We start from the raw sequence: 23,996 nt of genomic DNA, 5'->3' as shown, positions 1-23,996 counted from the left end.
CATATATTTTCCTGCGCGGATTACCAGCGCCGATAAGCGTCGATCATCATCATCATCATCAGCCCATATACGTTCCCACTGCTGGGACACGGGCCTCCTATGAGGGTACAGGCCATAATCCACCGCGCTGGCCAAGTGCGTGTTGGCGGATAAGCGTCGATAAGCGCTTATAAGCGCTTATAAGTTTCAAGCTTTCTTTCTGAATACGCCCTTACAACATAGTCATAGAACATTTAACCAATCATTTAACACGTCGACTGACAAAAAACTTTGACTTATTAATATTGACATTGACATTTACCAACTATGGCATTAGTTTACTTTCTTTTTATTACGAACAACTTTTGCCGCGGACACGGGTACTAGGGTTTTGAAATATATTCCGCGGAAGATAGCAAAAGCAAATACTAATATTGCAGTTAGGACGGTGATGTACTCCGCTCGGTTTCTGAAAAATAATAAAATTCGATCAAATAGTATCTAAATACATGAAAATAACAAACTTAAACTCAAACATTTATTAATTCAATTAGACTTCATAAAAAAAAACATTTTTGAATCGTCATAACATTTTTTAACACTAACCACCTTATATAATAAACTTTTACACAGATAGAGGGAGGAGCATATTATTATGCTCAAGTCTAAACGGGAGTAGTTCTACGTTGAGTAAATTGTAAATTTAAAAAAATATACCACAAAAATATTATTTTTTTGTTGGATAGGAAAGCGCCACGATCTTGCGTCTCTCCTGATGGAAAACGATGATATTGTGGCTTAAGAATAATGATCCTTATAAATTTATAAAGGATAGAAAAAATTCGATCACGAGGCGGGACTTGAACCCGCATCCTTCGCGCCATTCCGGGGCGGATGCCTAACCAACTCAGCCACTCGTGACCCGCCTGAGCAATCGAATTTATTCTATCCTTTCAGGCGGGTCACGAGTGGCTGAGTTGGTTAGGCATCCGCCCCGGAATGGCGCGAAGGATGCGGGTTCAAGTCCCGCCTCGTGATCGAATTTTTTCTATCCTTTATAAATTTATATTTATAAAGCATTTGAATGCCATAAAAACAAAAAAATATAAATTCAAGAAAAGGTCGTGTTCCATCGTTACAATATTGTATTCACTGAAAAGTGCTTCATATTGGTTGAAATGGTTGTTGAATCATCTCAATAGATGGCGCGCGGTGTGTCCCTTAAGACACATAAAACTGAAAGGATAGAATAAATTCGATTGCTCAGGCGGGTCACGAGTGGCTGAGTTGGTTAGGCATCCGCCCCGGAATGGCGCGAAGGATGCGGGTTCAAGTCCCGCCTCGTGATCGAATTTTTTCTATCCTTTATAAATTTATATTTATAAAGCATTTGAATGCCATAAAAACAAAAAAATATAAATTCAAGAAAAGGTCGTGTTCCATCGTTACAATATTGTATTCACTGAAAAGTGCTTCATATTGGTTGAAATGGTTGTTGAATCATCTCAATAGATGGCGCGCGGTGTGTCCCTTAAGACACATAAAACTGAAAGGATAGAATAAATTCGATTGCTCAGGCGGGTCACGAGTGGCTGAGTTGGTTAGGCATCCGCCCCGGAATGGCGCGAAGGATGCGGGTTCAAGTCCCGCCTCGTGATCGAATTTTTTCTATCCTTTATAAATTTATATTTATAAAGCATTTGAATGCCATAAAAACAAAAAAATATAAATTCAAGAAAAGGTCGTGTTCCATCGTTACAATATTGTATTCACTGAAAAGTGCTTCATATTGGTTGAAATGGTTGTTGAATCATCTCAATAGATGGCGCGCGGTGTGTCCCTTAAGACACATAAAACTGAAAGGATAGAATAAATTCGATTGCTCAGGCGGGTCACGAGTGGCTGAGTTGGTTAGGCATCCGCCCCGGAATGGCGCGAAGGATGCGGGTTCAAGTCCCGCCTCGTGATCGAATTTTTTCTATCCTTTATAAATTTATATTTATAAAGCATTTGAATGCCATAAAAACAAAAAAATATAAATTCAAGAAAAGGTCGTGTTCCATCGTTACAATATTGTATTCACTGAAAAGTGCTTCATATTGGTTGAAATGGTTGTTGAATCATCTCAATAGATGGCGCGCGGTGTGTCCCTTAAGACACATAAAACTGAAAGGATAGAATAAATTCGATTGCTCAGGCGGGTCACGAGTGGCTGAGTTGGTTAGGCATCCGCCCCGGAATGGCGCGAAGGATGCGGGTTCAAGTCCCGCCTCGTGATCGAATTTTTTCTATCCTTTATAAATTTATATTTATAAAGCATTTGAATGCCATAAAAACAAAAAAAATATAAATTCAAGAAAAGGTCGTGTTCCATCGTTACAATATTGTATTCACTGAAAAGTGCTTCATATTGGTTGAAATGGTTGTTGAATCATCTCAATAGATGGCGCGCGGTGTGTCCCTTAAGACACATAAAACTGAAAGGATAGAATAAATTCGATTGCTCAGGCGGGTCACGAGTGGCTGAGTTGGTTAGGCATCCGCCCCGGAATGGCGCGAAGGATGCGGGTTCAAGTCCCGCCTCGTGATCGAATTTTTTCTATCCTTTATAAATTTATATTTATAAAGCATTTGAATGCCATAAAAACAAAAAAATATAAATTCAAGAAAAGGTCGTGTTCCATCGTTACAATATTGTATTCACTGAAAAGTGCTTCATATTGGTTGAAATGGTTGTTGAATCATCTCAATAGATGGCGCGCGGTGTGTCCCTTAAGACACATAAAACTGAAAGGATAGAATAAATTCGATTGCTCAGGCGGGTCACGAGTGGCTGAGTTGGTTAGGCATCCGCCCCGGAATGGCGCGAAGGATGCGGGTTCAAGTCCCGCCTCGTGATCGAATTTTTTCTATCCTTTATAAATTTATATTTATAAAGCATTTGAATGCCATAAAAACAAAAAAATATAAATAATGATCCTTGATCCGATCAACTAATAAACTAAAAAAATAAGTTCTTTTTTTCAAGTTTATCTGAGGCCTCAAAGTTCATTATTTTGACAAAAACTTCATATCATAAAAAGTTCATATCATCCAACACTTTTTATGCATTTTTGGCATAAACGGTAAAAATATTAAGAACCTATTTCATTAGGAGACCTATTTCATTCAAAAAAGTGTGTGCCGAGCACACGTGACAGAAGTGAAACTTCTTTGGCAATATTCATACCAAAATCTTTGCCTTAAATTTAACTCTCAACGCGCCTAAAGAAGTTTCACTTGAAAAATATATTTAATTTTCACTCACTCAAAAGGTGTTCCACAAATGGTGTACCAGTTGGAGCCGTTCTGAGGCAGTTTGCCCCCAACGCAGTGGAAGTCGAAGTACTTCTCGTCGTAGTTCGTGGGGCACAGGAACGTCTTCTTGGACAGTTTCTGGAGACATTTTAATTAATATTTATTATTGTTCTATTGGACATTATAATTTTTAGTTTTTACGTAGATACTAATTATTGTTTATTTATTTTATTTTTTTACGTAACGACGTAATAACTTAACTAAATGATAATAATATTTTGGTACTAGGTATGTATATTATTATGGGTTGAAATAATAATAAAAAAATCGCATAATTATAAAAAAAAATCGCATAGCAATTACGTGGTAATGTAGGTAATATAAAACACAAAATAACTAACTTTAACTTTATGCTTTTTTTGAGAGTCGTCAAAATATAACAACGCACTGTGTTTCATTAGATCAAAAAAATTTCCCTGTGCTGTTTATTGTATTTATCGATCAAGGGATGTATTTAAAATGTAAGAGTAGAATACCCACGTGTCAATTTCTTATACTTTTTTTTGAAAAAATGGCAAACTTTAGGTGAATTTTTCATGAAAAATATTGAAATGTATTCTGGAATCGTAACTGTCTAAGATATTTATTTTAAATAAATATAAACTTATAAAGCATCTTTGGGTGCATATTATCCAGTTTTTATTTTTGGAAAACTACCTACGAATAACGAGAAATATTTTTTTTTCAGATTTTCGTTTTTATTTTTTTTCTCCCTAAAAACGCAAAAGTGCGGCTTGTCACTAGCATAGAATTATTGCTCATAATAAGGCCTATCACTCATAAAAAAACCACGCCGCACTATTGCGGTTTTTGGGAATAATACGCCATTTTCAAAAAGGTCAAAAAACACAACATAGGGTTGTCGCAAAAAGGTCAAACATGTTTTTTTTTCTAAGTGTGGATATACAAGGAATAAAAAGAGATATAACTTACATACTTATCACATCGCAAGCCCGAATTTATATATTAATTATAAATATATTATTATATTATTTATTTATTTATTTAAATTTTAACAATTTTAAAAAATTAAAAAAAGGTTTCCCAAGCAGGTCATTAGATTCCATGCCTAAATATCTCATTTATTGTAATATGGTAAAAAATATAGTACAAAACAAAATAAAAAGAATGATGGTCAAATTTATTGACAACCCTTACACTATGTTTAGAAATTGGATTCCTTCTAAAAACCGCAATAGTGCGGCGTGGTTTTTTTATGAGTGATAGGCCTTATTACGAGCAATAATTCTATGCTAGTGACAAGCCGCACTTTTGCGTTTTTAGGGAGAAAAAAAATAAAAACGAAAATCTGAAAAAAATATATTTCTCGGTATTCGGAGGTAGTTTTCCAAAAATAAAAACTGGATAATATGCGCCCAAAGATGCTTTACAAGTCTATATTTATTTAAAATAAATATCTTAGACAGTTACGATTTCAGAATACATTTCAATATTTTTCATGAAAAATTCACCTAAAGTTTGCCATTTTTTCAAAAAAAAAAGTATAAGAAATTGACACGTGGGTGTTCTACTCTTACATTTTAAATACATCCCTTGATCGATAAATACAATAAACAGCACAGGGAAATTTTTTTGATCTAATGAAACACAGTGCAACGTTGTTAGAAAACTTGTTGTGGAATAAAATCCTAATAGAAATCGACCGGAGATCACTTTCATTTCGCTAATGCAAAATTTTCTTCGCATTTATACAAAATGTCTCACTTGATAGAAAAAGTGTTATTTTATCTTTTGTTTACTTATCCTACAAAAAATTTTTATTGTAAAAAATACAAAGGTTCCTTAACATTTTATTTATTTATAACAGACTAGCGGTCCGCCCCGGCTTCGCCCGTGGTATTTACGTTTTCTCTACATAAGAACCATCCTCGTATTCAAGGAATATAATAAAAAAAGAATTATCGAAATCGGTTCAGCCGTTCTCAAGTTATGCGCTTACCAACACATTTTGGCATTCATTTTATATATGTCGTGGTCATATCGTAGATTTGATCATTTCATGATATGAGTGGCCATTTCACGAAATGGTCGCATATCGTGAAATGGCCAACATAGTTTGATCAGATCGTTAAATCGTCAACGTTTCACGATTTGGTCATCCACATTTGACCAGATCGTATAAAATATAAAGAGTCCATATAATATTAAAAAATTTCAGAATAACTATATTCTAAAAACTTGTTTAATGTCATTTAAGTTAGTGCCGAAGCAGCGGCCGGCGAATGCCAGAAGTGAATCGTTTTTGCAATAGAAAACAATTAGGTTAGGTTAGGTTACACTTTGATAAACAACGCACGAGCTGAGCGAGCAAAGCGAGCGTGCCGCGGCAGCGGCCGGCGAGTGCCAGAAGCGGATCGCTTTTTAAAAAACAAACAATTATAATAATATAGTAGTAGTTTCTTAAATTATTTTATTTAAGTCGCATTTTTTCTAAAATACATATAAGATATCCACATTTTCCATAGTACTCGTACCTCTTCGTCGTAAATTCTTTACTATGACTTTCTTCATAATATTGTTATTAAACGAATTATGAAGTTTTTAACTGCGAATAATTTAATTTTCGCCAGCGGCCGCCATCTTATCACATAAACACAGAGCTTGCAGCGCCTCTACCAACGATTAATGTAACTATTTTACGATATGATCAAAATATAATTTTGGTCATTTCATGAAAAAACCGTGCGTTAATTGGCCATATCGTGAAACGATTTCTTATCATTGATCTGCCCAAACCACATCATGATGTGGCCAAACTAAATTGGCCATTTCACGATATGCGACCATTTCGTGAAATGGCCACTCATATCATGAAATGATCAAATCTACGATAAGACCACGACATATATAAGATTTTCGCATTCATACGGCTTAAATATAAATTGTCAGTCACAATCACAAAATATATCGCATGCTTATCAATAACATACTATAGCCCCTCATAAGTCTAACTCCACGTCCGGCAACAACACCTAAGCCACGTGAGGGGTGGAACATCATAGCCATAGGCGTACACTTAATGATGGCCAACGGAGCACTAGCATGACCTTCTATAGAGAGTATACTTAAAGAGAAATCTTAAGCAAACTATGGAGAGACAGTTAAATAATAATGAACGTATATGGCCGCTGCCCGGGGGTGACCGTCGGGGCACGTCTGGAGCTGACGCTGGACGTGACAGCATGCAAACCGTCAGCGGCTCTTTGCTGAACAGGCGGGCAAGAGCCGGGGAACCCGAAAATATTACAGCCGATCAACGGGGAGGGGAGGGAACAGATGATGCTTTGCAGAGTAGAGGATCACCTACAAACTTTGCCGGCTCATCTGTAGAGACCACAATAAATAATGTAACAAGCAACCAAGACAAAAGAAGAAAGTGGTCAAAAGAAGAAATCGAAGAATTGATGTTTTGTTATTTCAAGGCAAGATTGGGAGGGTCGGGGTATATAGGCAGGTTAGAACAGCTTTTTACAGAGAGAAATCCTAATAACCCTAAAATACACAAATTTAATGGAAATACCTTATCAAACCAGGCACGCAGAATTATTAAGCAAAATATTATGTCTCAAGAACTACTGAACCAAATTCAAAAAAATGCTGAAGGCCTTATAGACATAGCAGTTACCCCCGATCAAGACGTATGTGACCAAGGAGAAGAAAACACACCTCTTACATGCAATATCACCGAACAAAACAATCATTACACTGAATACACAATTGAACAGGCAGAAGAAATAGATCGACTCACAAATAATATTGAGGTTAATGAAGATCAGGACCCACTTATCCTAAATTTTCTACAAATATTAGCCGAAATAAAAGAAACGCCAATCTCTGACCGCTTTATTTTACCAAAAGCTAAAATAAATAAACACTTCTTAGAAAATCTAAATAAAATAAATAACTTTTTACCAAAAATATTAATAGCAAATAATTCCATTAGGGACATAAACAATACCATTTATGCAGCAGCTAAAACTCTCATAATTAATAATAATCAAGTTCCATACACACCTAAAACTTCTTTTAAAACAAAATCTGATCCACCATGGAAAAAACGAATACAAAATAAAATTGAAATATTTAGAAAAGAGTTAGGACAGCTAATAGAACTTAATAGAGGCGTGAATAGTCGTAGAATGATAAAAATTAAAGACAAATTATATAAAAAACACAATATTCAAAATGATAATGATCATAAAAACGTAGAAGAAATACTAAAACAGAAGATTAAAGCGTTAGCGGGAAGAATAAAGAGATATGAAGCTATAAATATTAGAAAAGAACAAAATAAGATGTTTTTTGAAAATGAACATAAACTTTATAAAAATTTAGCAGGTAACAATTATTTTACAGACATTAAATTGCCGGATAAAAAAGATATAGAATTGTTTTGGTCAGACATATTATCCAAACCTATAAAATATAATAAGGAAGCTGAATGGATAAAAGAAGTAGAGACTTCATCAAATACAATTGATACAATAGATGTGGAAGGAATAACAGAAATTCATGTCAAGAATGCAGTGCGAAAGCTACTTAACTGGAAATCACCAGGGATTGATAAAATACAAAATTATTACTTGAAAAATTTCACTAGTATTTACAGGTACTTGGCATTATCATTTACTAGAATAATAACACAGAAAGAAACATTAGAAGATTGGTTTACCACTGGACAAGTTATACTCATACCAAAAAACGAAAACACCGAAGATCCTAAGAATTGGAGACCAATTGCTTGCTTACCCACGATGTACAAACTTTTAACTTCCGTTTTGGCTAACATTTTATATAATCACTGTGAAGGTAATAAAATAATTGCTATCGAACAACGAGGATGTCGAAGGGGTGCTCGAGGCTGTAAGGATCACCTTATGGTTAATAAAGCCATATTAGAAGATGCGCATCAATCTCAGAAGAATTTGAGCATGGCGTGGATAGACTATCAAAAAGCGTTTGATAGTGTATCGCACGAATGGCTGCTTAAAGTGCTAGATATGTACAAATGTCCACCCGTGATCAAACAATTTCTTGAGCAGGTAATGCCATCTTGGAAGGTGATTATGACAGCCCGGGGCACCCAAAACTCAATAACTACAGAACCGATTTATATAAGGCGTGGAATATTTCAGGGCGATTCCCTTTCACCATTATTGTTCTGTTTAGCAGTTAACCCGCTTTCATTTGTACTTAACAAATATGAAACGAAAGGTTATAATCTCAAAGATAGTGTTTGTATCAATCATCTACTATATATGGACGACCTTAAAATATATGCAAATAATAGATATAATCTTAAAGTATTATTAGATAGTGTAGAGATCATAACAAAAGACATAGGCATGCGATTTGGTTTGGATAAATGTAATATATTACACATTAACGCAGGACATAGAAGAAGTGCAATAGGGGAGGGTCATATTCTATTGAGTGGGGAAACAATTGAACATCTTGCAATAGGTGATAGATATAAGTACTTAGGAGTTCATGAATCCGGCAAAATAGAACACAGCGATATTAGAGATCAGATAACTAAGGAATACTTTAAAAGAATTAAAAAACTACTGAATACACATCTTAATTCACGCTATCTTATCAAAGGAATAAATACATATGCTATACCGGTTCTATTGTATTCTTTCGGTGTAATAAATTTCAAAATTAACGATTTAAAGAAAATAGATATAAAGACCAGAAAACTTCTAGCCATAAAAAAGGCCCATCAACAAAAAGCAGATGTAGAAAGATTATATATACCAGTAGCACAAGGAGGAAGAGGGTTACTGAATGTAGAATATATGTATAAAACACAGATAATTAAGTATAAACAATATTTGGAAAGTAAAACTGATAATTTAATAAAAGCAATTGCCGATCATGATATACACAGAAATAAATACTCAATATTCAAGGAAGCACAAGAAATAGAAAGACAACTACACTTAATGCAGCAAAATACGTATACAGACAAACAAATTAAAGAATCAATAACAAAAAAACACAATGAGATTTGGCGTAGTAAACAATCACATGGACAGTTTCCAAAAAAAGTATTAGATCAGACTAATATAGATACAGAACTTTCATTTAAATGGATGAAAAAACAAAAAATATCACCTAGAATAGAAGCAGAAATTTTTGCTATACAGGATCAAGCTGTTATGACCCGACAACATAAACGCGATATATTGAAAGAACCGATAGACGGCAAGTGCCGCTTATGTGCCTGCAAAGATGAAACTGCACAGCATATCATATCAGGGTGTGAAAAGTTGGCAGGAACCTATTATGTAAAGCGACATAATAATCTCGTTCTATACGTCTATTGGTGCTTAGCTAAAAAACACAAACTGGCAGATTCAAATCTATGGTGGAAAGAAACACTTGTACAACCACAAGTAAAAGAAAATGATACCGCTAAAATTCTTTGGGAAATGCCTGTTCAAACTGATGTCACAATCACACACAATAGACCAGACTTAATATATGTAGATAAAATTAACAACAAAACATATTTGATAGATATAACAGTACCTATAGACTACAACATAGGACCGAAAGAGATAGAAAAGTTAAGTAAATATCAACTACTCAAGACTGAAGTAAGCCGTTTGTGGAAAACTCAAACAACGGTCATTCCGATTGTCATAGGAGCCACAGGGGTAGTAGCTAAAAACATTATAAAATATATAGATAAATTAGATACGTTTATTGACATCAGCATTCTTCAAAAACAAGCAGCCATACATTCATCAATCATATTAAGTAAAGTACTTGGCGATAACGTATTTATAAACGCAGCAGTAAATCATAACTCACAAAGTATAGGACTATCAACACATACATCTCAACCAATGAACATACAACACACATCACAAACAGACGAACCAGATAATCGATTAGAGCCACATCAAATATCTACAGACGAACAAACAATAAATATAGCACCAGATTCAATTTCAACAGTTCATGCACCAAGGAATCAAGAACAGAACAAAAGGCGAAGAAGAAGGTTGAACGAATAGTACTATATACTTTTCTTACACTTTATGACATAACATTTACAATAACATGATAATAACGATTTAATTAAGGGGATTCTAAATACTTTTATTCTCGTGGGATACGAGACGGAGTATTTAATGTACCGACAACATGTCGTGAAAGTGGGCATCCACATACTATAGGTACTTATTACAATTCGCCATAATTATTATAAAACACGTAAGATAAATAATCACGTACATACCTAGGTAGTAACGTACACTAACATTACATATATTGGAACTAACCTGACCAAATGGAGATGTGAAATGTGTGACGTCATCACAGGGTCCAATCGGCTGATGGAAACCAACAGATACTTCATCCTCCGGGTTCAGGAATACCACGAAACTCCAGTATATTATGTAGTGGAGAGCCAGTTGTAGTATAAGGACGTAATCGAACATTGTTAGCCTGGAAGAAGATTTTTTTGATGACTAAAGTTTAGACTGCCGCCTGTTTTAAAAAATTAAGTACATATAGGTAGAATGAATGAGATTTCATTAAGGTCTTTTGAGTGCTCTTTTTTCTAGTTTGATTAATATATTTTATAGACATAAAAATAAAAGTGGGGAGTTAAATGCATCCTTAAGCCATACTTTAAAATAATACAATCCATTATGATTAAATTTTGACCGCCTCCTTGGTAGAGTGGTTGACGCGTGAGCGTGGAACCGAGGGGTCCTGGGTTCGATTCCCGATGGAGACGAAGAAAACAAAATATGTCTCGGTCTGGTTAGGATACAGAAGTCTCATAACCTACCTACTTGTCCCTAAAGAAAATCGATCAGTGAAACAGATGTAAGTATGCATAATGCATCTGCCCCTTACCCCGCTACGGCCTACGGGGACACGGGACTTCACTTATGATTAAATAATAGGTACATTTTACCTATGAAGAAATAGTAATTTTACAATAACAATCATTTATTTTAAGTATGCTGTACAAATATAAAATGATATTGAAAAGACGATTAACGAACTGTATTCGTTGTTTTCACAGCTGCGAGGTCTTGACCCAAGACAATACATTGACGTTATCTTCATATTATTATTTCATAATCGTTGATCAATTTCATACACAAATAAAAATTGGTACGTAATATTATAAAATATTTCGATAAGACGGTTAACTTTAGTTGTTGATAGGTCACAAAGAAAGTTCTCGTTTCTAGCCTCTCGTCAATATTTTCAGTTATTTTCAAATTATAGCCTGTTATATTCAGGAACAATGTATTTTTGTACTGATAAAAAATAATTACAGTCTGTTCATAATTTCAAAAACTGCTAAACTTCGCCAACTCTTATTTAACGAACTTGACCACTTTCAATAGTATTAGTTATTACAATTACCTCTAGTATTGCCTAGTATTAATTTAACTCCTACCTTTACCTAGGTTTAGTATCAAACACCAACTAATACTTTATAAAATACCTAGTTACCTAGTTAATAAACAAGAAATAAACAACAGACCTGTCCTGGCACTTCTCCCTGTCGCTCAGTAGACCAACCAGTACAATCGCCAGGAATATAGAAGCAAGGAAGAAGAACGTCACTTCTGAATGTATGTTGAATAAATCGTGTAGTGGATGGTAAATAGGTATGAACATCACCACTCCACCCGGCATTCCGAGGAGAGAGGCCAGAATTAGAGAGGATATTTCCACGTATTTCCTGGAAATGATTGTGTCAATATTATATTTATTTCGTTATAGTATTAATTATGTCTTTGAAAGAATGTTGAAATAATGGTGGATGGTAAATAGGTATGAACATAACCACTCTACCCGGCATAGGAGCAAAGAGATCAAAATTAGGGACTAGGTATACCTACTATTAGTTTGAAATCAATAGGTACATAAATGTTGCATTTATAACTGGGTAGGTACTAAGTTATACCACGTTATACACTGATTAAATTAAATAGTTTTATATATGAGATTGGCAAGTAAGATAACAAATTGGCCACGCTTTAGGTAGAATTAACACACAATAACGATAACGTAAAGCTGGACATTTATTAAATTTTATATCAGCATTATAACTTGCTTTGAGAAGCATTTTTTATCAAAATAGTATTGACTGTAAAATGTGTAAACTTTATGTTGAACTAAATTATTGTCTACCTTATCTTTAAATGCAACTGATCAAAGTATAAATAACCATTAAGTAATTTCGCAACCGTTTCAAAATAAATAAGTTTATTTAGCTGTACGTAGATTATGAATATAATATTTAGTAGAGGTCATAAGTTTCACATTGAAATATTATGCATTTCAATTTGTCAAAATTAAACTCTCTATTATCTATCTATCTATCTATACGATAAGATGAATCGACAAAATTGTTGCTAAGCGTAAAATTCGAGAACGGCTCTAGTCTCTACCAATTCGGCTATTTTTGGGAACGTCCCCGGTCTGCCCTTTTGTTAAAGGGCAGAACATTGTCTGCCGGGGTAGGTAGTTACACCTAGAAAATAGTAAGTGCTTAAAGTACTTACCCCGCAGAAGCCCATTGTGACACCTTTGGCGCATACCAGTTCCTGAACGAGTGGAAGAAGAAATAGAAACTCGCGGCAAAAGTTGCATGGAAGTAATAGGAATTCCAAGGTACCCAATAGTGGCGGTCGAATATATTCGGGTCAGTGTCGTGCCACATCCAATGTACGAATTTAACAGCCACTATATCGTATGGGATGTCTATCAGAACGGTCAATAGACCAACGGCGAATGGTTCTGCGTATCTGGGCAGGTTGAGGCGCGAGACCGCGTACGCCGCGTGGTAAATGAACGCGGGATCTAGAAGATATTCAAGCCTGATTATCACACAAGCTTTGAAATTTAAAAGAACAATTGGTGGCTTTTAATAGGTAATTTAATGTACAACAAATAAAATACATCGTTACAAAAATATACAAAATTATTAAAGTTATAATAATTGTTTCTTTTATTGAAACCTTTCGAGTAACAAATAAAGAGTAATCTAAGTAAAGAGTAATCTTACACAGCAAAATAATGTGAAGAGGCAATCTTCCTCCCAAGAAAATTAAGGGTGTTTGTGAATGCCAAAAGTTGTCGAACTGTGGCACTGCGATGGCCCAAAAGTTATCCGTGAATACGCCATGGAGGACTGTGGCCAGCCAGAAGTAAGGCCACCTGCCACCCTTGCTGATTGCTGAAAGAAAAATTATAATACTAATACTATCATATATGTACCTATAGCTATAGAAAAACCATAGTAATAGTCATTTTGCGATGACGGTTTCTTTTGGTTTACATACATTTGTTTCTATAAAAGTTACATCAGTAAGGATGGAAAAGTGGCACTCACCGTGTAATAAGGTTAGGATACCAGCAAATATATACACAGCTTGGGATATTATGTATGTGGGCTGGTTGGCCCACAGCTGGTATACGTCGTTGGTACGAACAAACCAGCTGTCGTACGCCGGCATCTTAAATATGATTCTTTATTAGATGGAAACAAGAAAGGTAAATTACATAACTATTAACGAAAGTCGCATTCAATTCGTAGCTAGTTAGGTGCTTATATGAAGGACTAGCTTTCCGCGTGCGACTTCGCATGGCTTCGCTTCGGATTTCCGGGATGAAACCTATCTAATATCTTATGTGTAAATCCAAGTTACCCTACCCTATGTGTGCTAAATTTCATTGTAATCGGTTCATTAGTATTTGCGTGAAAGAGTAACAAACGTACATAACTATACACATACATATATATAATGCAAAAGTTTGTGAGGATATGGACCTCTCACCTCACAAACTTTTGCATTTATATTTATAATACCTACCTATTAATAGGATAGGATTGTTCTATAAAAATATAGTAGTTAGGTACTAGGTACGTCTAACTAACTTGGTCTTTGTTATTGTTTTATAATCAGAAAATATTGCAATTAAGCAGAATGCTATTTTATACTTCTTTCATTACTTAACACAGTACCTACTAAGTACTATCACGCAAATAATAAACCGACTAGGTATAATTTAAGTAAAAGTACATACTAATATAAAAAATTAAGCGTCTGTCTTCAATTTTATTTAATAAATACTATGTTCGAGTACTAGCTACAAGTGATAATATTAATAAACTTAATAATTATTCGTGTTAATAATTATTAGTGACGAATCACAGCGAATAAACGGTTACGGCTGAACTAAATAACTAAATTTGGTCGACTTTTTATTGGATGATACAGTGAATTATTGTACTTCAATCGGATAAATGAAGTAATCACAAAAATAATCGATCACAAAAGCCGCATACGAAAAGCATATAAATTATTTGTAACTAATATCTAGCATACTAATAAACCGGTGATAATTATTTTATATACCTATCAATAATTTTGAACATCGCGATTCGTGGTACGCGGACATTACTTTAGTCTAGCAAATTATGTGGGTGTACAGGATGGTAGGCTATTGACCTTCAAAATATCATAAATTAATAAAAATAATAGCACATATAAATACAGAGCACGCGTGGTAGGCTGCCATCTGGCTATGTTATTTTTTAACTTGATATATTGTTCATTAATTTTATATAACTAAGTACCTATTATAAAAAATATATTAATAAACAATTTCGCACACGCGCTTTTTTAGTCATCAATACCAATATTATCAGTAGATACACAGTAGTGTAACCGGCAAAATAATTAAATTAAATATTAAATGGATGTTGTAAATATTATGTATTATTATTAGGTACTTACATATTATTTGTATTACAATAATATTATATTCTAACAGTTATAAATGCTTATTTATTTCTCATATATCTATCTAATTTTTCGTACTTACAGACATGTTGGTGACTTTATTTATGCTTCCACGTAAGTCGGCCACGATTCACGATTTCAAATGACTTATCAACGCTCCTCAACTGTAGTCTGTACCGTACAAATAGCGCCGGCTCGCGCCAATCTTTAATATACTCAGTGATAGGGCCATTAAAAGCCCGCTTACGTTTTAAGGACGCTGTCACAAATCTGCGTTACTCAAATTTAGGTATCTAACGTCGCCACGTGGTTCGCGGGAACATCACGCTCACGTAAAAGACGTAAACATAGCGCATTCCATTTTATAGACCATCTTCATACTTGATATTATTTTTTTTTTTATATTTTTATTGAAATTGATTCCAGAAGATTACTGGGAACTTTAAAAATTCATTTTGTTACTATTATTAGTAGGTACGATCCTTATAAGTATTTTAGTGTATTCAACCAACTTAAAAAAGTGTGACTATTTAACAACAATTTGAATATGAATTGTATTATTGTATACAATATCGAAGCTTTTTAAGAAATGTATAAAATACTTTTTTAAGAATTATTATCATACATAATATTATGTTACCGGCAATATATTAAACCCGGCATTGTATGCAATTCTTAGTAAATGTATGTTATTTCGAGAAACAGTCGGAATGAAATAAATTAAATTCGTTACCACACATTCACATTACCTATATCTTTAAATCTGAACTTTTCCTAAGTAGCAAACACATTTGCAAATGTGGGTGGTTTTTGGGATAGCTATTAACCAATATGAGGTCAAAACTAAAATCCAAGATGGCGCCGACGAAAATTTGAAATCTTTTCGTCATGGGTGTCATTTTCAAGGAGTTGGAGTCGCTATTAATCAATATGAGGTCAAATCTAAAATCCAAAATGGCGCCGACGACAATTTGACATCATTTCGTCACGGGTGTCATTTTCATGGTTTTTGGGGTAGCTATTAACCAATATGAGGTCAAAACTAAAATCCAAGATGGCGCCGACAAAAATTTTATATATTTTCTTCATGGGTGTCATTTTCATGGTTATTGGGGTAGCTATTAACCAATATGAGGTCAAAACTAAAATCCAAGATGGCGCCGACGAAAATTTTACATATTTTCGTCATGGGTGTCATTTTCATGGTTATTGGGGTATCTATTAACCAATATGAGGTCAAAACTAAAATCCAAGATGGCGCCGACGAAAATTTTACATCTTTTCGACACTGGTGTCATTTTCATGGTTTTTGGGGTAGCTATTAACCAACATGAGGTCAAAACTAAAATCGAAGATGGTGTCGACGAAACTTTACATCTTTTCGGCATGGGTGTCATTTTCAAAGTTTTTGAGACAGCTATTACCAAATCCCCAATGTAACCGTCGATAATTAGGTATATTTTTCTTACTCCTTTAAAGTAAACTTAAATAAAATAACAAAAACGTTAACAACCACAGTTTTGTAGAAAGTCTTAAAAAAAAAAACAATTTTAAAGAACATTGAAATGCATATTTAGAAATTTAATATAAAACGCAACTCTGTGGCAATAATGTTAATATTCTGACAGATATTATTAACTTTAAATAGTTATATTCTTTAAATATATTCGCTAAACTTTATTTAAAAAAAAGTTTATCTAAAACATTTAAACAAAGAGAATAAAATAAAAAAGAACGTGTGTGCCGAGAAAACGTGTCAGGAGTGAAACTTCTTGGGCGAGATTCATAGATACCAAAATCGCCGCCTTGCTCCATAACGCGACAGTATTACCATGACGCCATCTTGAAATTCGACGACCATCTTGGATTTTAGTTTTGACCTCATATTCGTTAATAGCTACCCCAAAAACCATGAAAATGACACCCATCACGAAAAATGTCAAATTTTCGTCAGCGCCATCTTGGATTATAGTTTTGACCTCATATTCGTTAATAGCTATCCCAAAAACCATGAAAATGACACCCATGATGAAAAGATGTCAAATTTTTCGTCGGCGCCATCTTGGATTTTAGTTTTGACTTCAAATTGGTTAATAGCTACCCCAAAAACCATGAAAATGACACCCATGACGAAAAGATGTAAAATTTTTGTCGGCGCCATCTTGGATTATAGTTTTGACCTCATATTCGTTAATAGCTACCCCAAAAACCATGAAAATGACACCCATGACGAAAAGATGTAAAATTTTCGTCGGCGCCATCTTGGATTTCAGTTTTGACCTCATATTGGTTAATAGCTACCCCAAAAACCATGAAAATGACACCCATGACGAAAAGATGTAAAATTTTCGTCGGCGCCATCTTGGATTTCAGTTTTGACCTCATATTGGTTAATAGCTACCCCAAAAACCATGAAAATGACACCCATGACGAAAAGATGTAAAATTTTTGTCGGCGTCATCTTGGATTATAGTTTTGACCTCATATTCGTTAATAGCTACCCCAAAAACCATGAAAATGACACCTATGACGAAAAGATGTAAAATTTTCGTCGGCGCCATCTTGGATTTCAGTTTTGACCTCATATTCGGTAATAGCTGCCCCAAAAACTATGAAAATGACACCCATCACGAAAAAAAGCCAAATTTTCGTCGACGCCATCTTGAATTGTTTTACCCCACCAATCTATTCAACAACCCATAAAAAAGAGGATCTCAGGCAAGGTAATTTTAAAAACATAATTTTAAATTACAAATAATTGGAATATGAAACTTATACAGAACTTTACTCATATAAAGTATCAAATATTTCAAATCACGAAAAAGACAGTGCACGCACAATAATCTTTTTTATTTCGTTTTTATTTTTGGCACGAGGAGCGATACACCCGTCCTTCCAAGAGCGCTTCTGAGCGCAGCGCAGTATTTTTAATTTAGCTCATTATTGAAATAAAATTTTGATTTAGATTCATAAAAATTACACCATATATAAAGGACTATATATCCCTCAATAAGATATAGTTAAGAAGATAGATTAGGCTCTTAATTTTCCTAAAATGGTACCAGTTTAGACCCCATTTTTTTGCACTTTATGCGTTTATTGTGATGGAAAAAACGTATTTCAGCGACAATTTTGTATGACGTCGTACAATTTTTATAAGATGAACGTAGAGCTGAATATTTTATCTTTAAATTAAGATATTACTATGTTCTCACGTGTAATTGCTTTAAGTTAAAATGGTACCGAAAAACAGCGTGTTTTTGTAAAAATACGTTATAGCGTCCTTAAAATAATGAAATCGCATTAGAGATCATACAGATTTTTAGGGTTCCGTAGCCAAAATGGCAAAAACGGAACCCTTATAGTTTCGTCATGTCCGTCTGTCCGTCTGTCCGTCTGTCCGTCTGTCACAGCCGATTTACTCGGAAACTATAAGTACTACAGTGATGAAATTTGATGGGAATATGTGTTGTATGAACCGCTACAAAAATATGACACTAAATAGTAAAAAAAAGAATTGGGGGTGGGGCCCCCCATACATGTAACTGAGGGATGAAATTTTTTTTTTCGATGTACATACCCGTGTGGGGTATCAATGGAAAGGTCTTTTAAAATGATATAAAGTTTTCTAAAAAACATTTTTCTTAAAGTGAACGGTTTTTGAGATATCAGCTCTCAAAGTCGTAAAAAGTATGTCCCCCCCCCTCTATTTTTATAACTACGGGGTATAAAATTCTAAAAAAAATAGAGGTGATGCATGCTAATTAACTCTTTCAACGATTTTTGGTTTGATCAAAGTATCTCTTATAGTTTTTGAGATAGGTTGATTTAACTGTAATTTATTCTCCCCCATCAGTTCCAAGCCTTGTCGTGGCCGGGGGGGCTCAGTAGCTTGGAGTGCACTCGTGTACTCTGAGTGAAGCTAATTGGACGCGGAGGGGCTGAAAGGCCGGTCTGTCGTCTGACGACATGATTGGTTCGACGGCCAGGGATCCATATAGCTGGCTGGCTGGCTTGAAGGCAGGCTGGCCGGGCTGGCTGGAACCGGCTGGTCACACCGGCTGCCTCGCTGGCTGGCTAGGGGGCCGGCTGGCAGGCTGGCTGAAACCGGCTGCCCCACCGGTTGGCTGGCTGGCTGCTTTGAGCCGCGGCGGCTGGCTGGCTTGCTGTCACCGGCTGGTTGTCCGGCTGGCTGGCTGGCTGGCTGGATGGCTGGCTAGCTGGCTAGGATCCTCCGGGGGGCCAGGATTGGCTCAGGTGCCGTTGTGGTACGGCGAGGTATGGCGGCTAGTGGTCGCGGCCTGGCAATTTGGCTGGGCAAAATGGGGTTGGAAGGTCGATTGGGCCTCGTTTGGGTCTCGTTCCGACCGACTGGCAGGGGGCTGCGCTTTGCGGCGGTGGATGGCGGCCAGAGGCCGCGCGCGTTGTTTTTTGTTGGTAGTCTAACTACCAACAAAACAGGGGGCGGGATCCCGACGCGTCACTTTTGTGACACGCGGTGACTCCTGTAGGTGGGTGTAGGGCGGCGGCTGTCCTGTGACAGCCGTCTGCCAACTCGTAATCCGGTCCGTGGGGCCGGACCGAGGGCCGCCACCTCTGGTGTGAGGTGGGGGCTGCGAGGGAAACCTCTATAAAAGTGCGCCGGAGGGTCCTTCGACGCGTGAATCACGTTTCAGAGGGCCTTTCGGCGCGCGCCCTTCGGCCGGTCGATGCTGGGGTCGAGGGTTTGGGGAACGCCGATGATGGAACGGGGAACAATCCATCATCGGCGAGCGGGTGGCGTGAGCTCGTGTACAGCTTGCGCCGCCCCGGGGTGGGCATTTGGTGGAGGGCCTGGAAACGGGCAAGTGGCGGAGGGCCTGGAAACGGGCAACTGCTGGGCGGGACATGCGGAAGATTGCGAATGTGTACCCGCATCCCGTCTAAAGCAGCGCGTTGGTACACGGTGGGGTTTTAGTCGGTAGGAATCCGACATAACCCACGGCTTCTTCCCCGGGAGCCGTGGGTATCATAGGCAAGATTTCCCCACTTGAAAAAAAAAAAAAAAAAAAAAAACTGTAATTTATTATATTTGCTGCTACGGAACCCTTTGTGCGCGAGCCCGACTCGCACTTGGCCGGTTTTTTAATGTTAATTATGTGCTTTTGCTATTACTTTCTTATGCTATTTATATATATTCAAATTATATATTATAGCATATATTCAAAAAAATAGTTAATTTAAGAAAGTCGTCCCATTGTCTATTATAACTCAAGAACGGCTGAACCGATTTTGATGATTTTTGGTTCGTTGGTTCATTTCCGCTTGGATTATGATCCTAACTATCATAATTTAAAGAAACTAACGGGGTGGAGCCGGGGCAAACAGAAACACCTGGTATACGTAACTACAACTATAAAAGAAAGTCGTGTTAATTATTGCAACTTAGAAATATTCATCACATAAAACTCAAGATCGGATCTTTGTCTCGTTTTTGTTTTTTTTTTATCATTCTCAATGATTTTTGGACGAATCCAACATTTGTCACCAAATTTTTGATGACAAAAAAATATTTGGTGGCACGGCGCCGCTCGGAATTCGGATACACAATTTTATGTAAATTATTTGTCAAATTTTTCATTGTTATTATCCGAATTCAAGCGGCGAACATAGATTCAGAAATAAACAAAGCATCGCTAAAATATGTTCAGCCGTTCTTGAGCTAGGTATATAATTGTTGTATAGTTAATTATATTTTTATTTAACAACTTGTATATTAATTATATTATATTTTAAACAAATATGATGCTTACGAAGGTATCGATTGTAATTTTCTATATTCCCAGGCAGTGCAGTCTCTAATCTAGCTAAACCACAGAACAGTAAAAACAAATGTATGAGTCTGAATTGACTCCTATTTCTTTCGAACAAGGTGCAAGATGCAAGTGCATTGTTTAGGGCACTTACGATTCAATGATTCGGGGTAAATCGGGTGTTTCTAGAAATACGATAATTAGCGAAAATCTGCATGCGCATTATTAATTAAGGAATACTGTACAACATGACGACTTTGAAGTCGCGCGATGCCGCCGCCAGCGTAGGTAGGTACCTACTTACGCTGCCACACGAAAATACGCTAGGGTTGCAACAAATGGGAAATAAAACAATTGTGATTACTAATATTTTGATGAAATCATTTATTCATAAGTACATTCAAAATAATTGCGGTTATTAAATCTGATGTATCTGATGTATTATTATATCTGATGTATACATTCAAAATAATTGCGATTATTAAATTTGTACATAAATATATAATTATTAATTACAGATATTGCACTGCTAAATATTATTTACGTGGACTTTATTTTTAGATGTTCTTAATTGTATATTATAACATTTAACTAAGTAATGCATTCGCATTGGGATGTACAATCTGATAAGAAAATAATGAGGACAACATATACGTAGCTTTGATTTTAATTCAACAGATACAATTAATACAATCTTTCTGAAATATTGTTTTCTTCTGGGATTACAATGTAGATTTACATCCGTACACGGAACAGTTTGTGCGCGCCATAATAGAATATGTAAGCACCTATGAAATAATAAAATTATTTCACAAAAAATACGACTGCGTCGTCCTTTCGCGCTAGGTGATGCAAACTAAGGGTGTTTGTGGTACGCGTCGCCCGACCCCCCCGCCAGTTCCCCTCCGTTTCTCTGCACAAGTACATTCGTTTCCATACTGTATAGATATTGTAATACTGTGGCTGTGGCACTGGCATTAGTTCCGAATATCGTCACATGCCAACAGTGAACAGATCCATATAGCACTATACCTCCTTCAGAAAGTGAGCTAAATGTGGAGCTAAACCAAGAAGTGCTTATATCTAATAGCTAAACCAAGCTAAACGATGATAAAGGAGATATGTATTTCTATAGTTTATTGCTTCTTGGTTTATTGTCTAAGGTTTATTGAAATTGGTGAATGTCAATTGTCATAAAATGACATTTGACATTTCATGTCACAAGTCACAACTTGATATACCTGTCCTGTGACTATATACCTACCTCAATACCTACCTTGCACACTACCTTGTTGTGATTAAAAATGAATACTTAATTATTATTATTTAGTCTCACATTTCTCGACACTAATAATTGGTATTCAATAATTTATCGAAAAAATTCAATATGATAGGTGGTCTAAGTAAATTGAGCCGGACTTTTCTCCAAAATAATAGCTCTAAAAGAGCTACAATTAACATCGTTAGATCAAACACGAGCTTTAATCGTGGGCAATCAATAAAATTGCAGAAAATAAGAGACAAGGAGCCTGGTGAAATATTTAAGTGGATCCTTATGGTATGTAATAAATAAATAATGTTTCTTTATTATATACCTAGGTCCATTTATTTTAGAGATATTTACATATTAATTTTTATTATTCCTTCTAGGTAATACCAGCTGGTTCATTTGGTCTAGGCTGTTGGCAAGTATATCGTCTGCAATGGAAACTAGAACTTATAGATGCCATGCAATCAAAAACGAATGCATCACCAGTGGACATGCCCCTTGAGTAAGTATTAGCCTATCTTTCTTCTAAGTAATCTGACTATGTAGTATATACTAACTCCTACGAACCATTCATTAATCTTCTATTCCTTTCAGTTTTGAAGAACTTAAAAAAATGGAATACCGACCTGTTAAGGTCAGAGGGGAATTTCTTCATGACAAAGAAATTTTAATAGGGCCAAGAGCCTTAATTGAAAGCGATAGTCATATGCAAAGAACTGGCTCTCTTGTATCAGATCCTAAGAAGAATCAAGGGTGGCTTGTAGTCACACCATTCAAATTGGCTGAAACTGGGTAAACATAATTTATTATATTGCATAACTTGCTTAAATAAAAAGTCTTGATAAATTTTGTGACAAAATTTCAGTACTCTTCTAGACAAATTTCATCATAAACTGTTTTGTACTGCAGAAACACAAGGATAATAATATCAATTGAATTGAAATAAATATTTATTTTATGAAGCTTCACGCCTGCAGCTTCATTGGCTGTTTATTATAATTCTAATATTTTTACAGAGAGGTCATATTAATAAACAGAGGTTGGATACCACAACACATGCGCCCCAAAGAAAAAAGGCAGCCATCAATGGTAACTGGTGAAATAGAACTCACTGGTACAGTAAGGCTTACTGAAACAAGAGGACCCTTTATGCCTAAAAATAATCCAATAAAGGGTTCATGGTTTTATAGGTAAGATCAGTGTTTCAAAAATTAATCATCATGATCATCATCTCTTTATTATACGAATTTTCTTTTTACTATGCGTAGAAGTCGAGAGAAGAAAGCTTCTTTTGTATGAATTAATTACAAGTATGTTTTAACTTTTAATTGCAAAAATTTTTCTGATGTCATACAATCTCAATGTTCAACAGGGACTTACACCAGATGAGCGCATACTTGGATTGCGCTCCAGTGTGGTTGGACGCTAAAGGAATCCCAGACCCACCGGAAGGCTGGCCGTTACCAAACCAGACGAGGGTCAACCTACGGAACGAGCACATGTCGTATTTAATTACATGGTATATGTTATCTGCATTTACTGCCGTGATGTGGCACCGTTACTTTATAAGGAAACTCCCTCTCTTGTAATTTATAAATCATTGTTTGTAGTAAATGTTTATAAAGTATTGTTTTGTTAAATTATAGAAATATAGGCACAATGAATGAGACTTTTATTTAAACATGCAAAATTTTTGACAAATAACAATTTATACTTGTTTTTCGCATTTAACTCACTTTAAATAAAATAATTTAACAGATTTAATATTTATTTCTTTGCTATGTA

General features: G+C 35.5%; 2 protein-coding genes across 2 annotated transcripts; one reads left to right on the top strand and one right to left on the bottom strand.

The window, feature by feature from the left end:
• Window positions 1–223: 223 nt before the first annotated feature.
• LOC123705617 lies at window positions 224–15,567 on the bottom strand. The gene is made up of 8 exons (XM_045654501.1): window positions 15,232–15,567; window positions 13,736–13,859; window positions 13,409–13,579; window positions 12,906–13,203; window positions 11,879–12,079; window positions 10,653–10,818; window positions 3,287–3,414; window positions 224–448 (listed from the first exon to the last, which is right to left on the bottom strand). The coding sequence occupies exons 1-8, from the start codon at window positions 15,235–15,237 to the stop codon at window positions 313–315; spliced, it is 1,230 nt and encodes a 409-aa protein (XP_045510457.1). The 5' UTR covers window positions 15,238–15,567; the 3' UTR covers window positions 224–312.
• Window positions 15,568–22,216: 6,649 nt separating this feature from the next.
• On the top strand, window positions 22,217–23,875 carry LOC123705168 (surfeit locus protein 1). The gene is made up of 5 exons (XM_045653830.1): window positions 22,217–22,499; window positions 22,592–22,713; window positions 22,806–23,003; window positions 23,228–23,401; window positions 23,584–23,875. The coding sequence occupies exons 1-5, from the start codon at window positions 22,329–22,331 to the stop codon at window positions 23,798–23,800; spliced, it is 882 nt and encodes a 293-aa protein (XP_045509786.1). The 5' UTR covers window positions 22,217–22,328; the 3' UTR covers window positions 23,801–23,875.
• The last annotated feature ends 121 nt before the right edge of the window (window positions 23,876–23,996 follow it).

The sequence above is a fragment of the Colias croceus genome, chromosome Z, assembly GCF_905220415.1.
Source record: "Colias croceus chromosome Z, ilColCroc2.1".
NCBI classification, from domain to species: domain Eukaryota; kingdom Metazoa; phylum Arthropoda; class Insecta; order Lepidoptera; family Pieridae; genus Colias; species Colias croceus.
The sequence above is the reverse complement of the archived record's forward strand: the minus strand, read 5'-3'. Positions and strand labels throughout refer to the sequence as shown.

Coding starts and splice junctions, on each gene's coding strand:
- LOC123705617 (XM_045654501.1), bottom strand. Junction 13,204..13,408: donor TCTTCACATTATTTTGCTGT/GTAAGATTACTC, acceptor AATATCTTCTAG/ATCCCGCGTTCATTTACCAC. Junction 449..3,286: donor ATTTGTGGAACACCTTTTGA/GTGAGTGAAAAT, acceptor ATTATTTTTCAG/AAACCGAGCGGAGTACATCA.
- LOC123705168 (XM_045653830.1), top strand. CDS start 22,329: ATGATAGGTGGTCTAAGTAAATTGAGCCGGACTTTTCTCCAAAATAAT. Junction 23,004..23,227: donor TTCAAATTGGCTGAAACTGG/GTAAACATAATT, acceptor ATATTTTTACAG/AGAGGTCATATTAATAAACA. Junction 23,402..23,583: donor AAGGGTTCATGGTTTTATAG/GTAAGATCAGTG, acceptor AATGTTCAACAG/GGACTTACACCAGATGAGCG.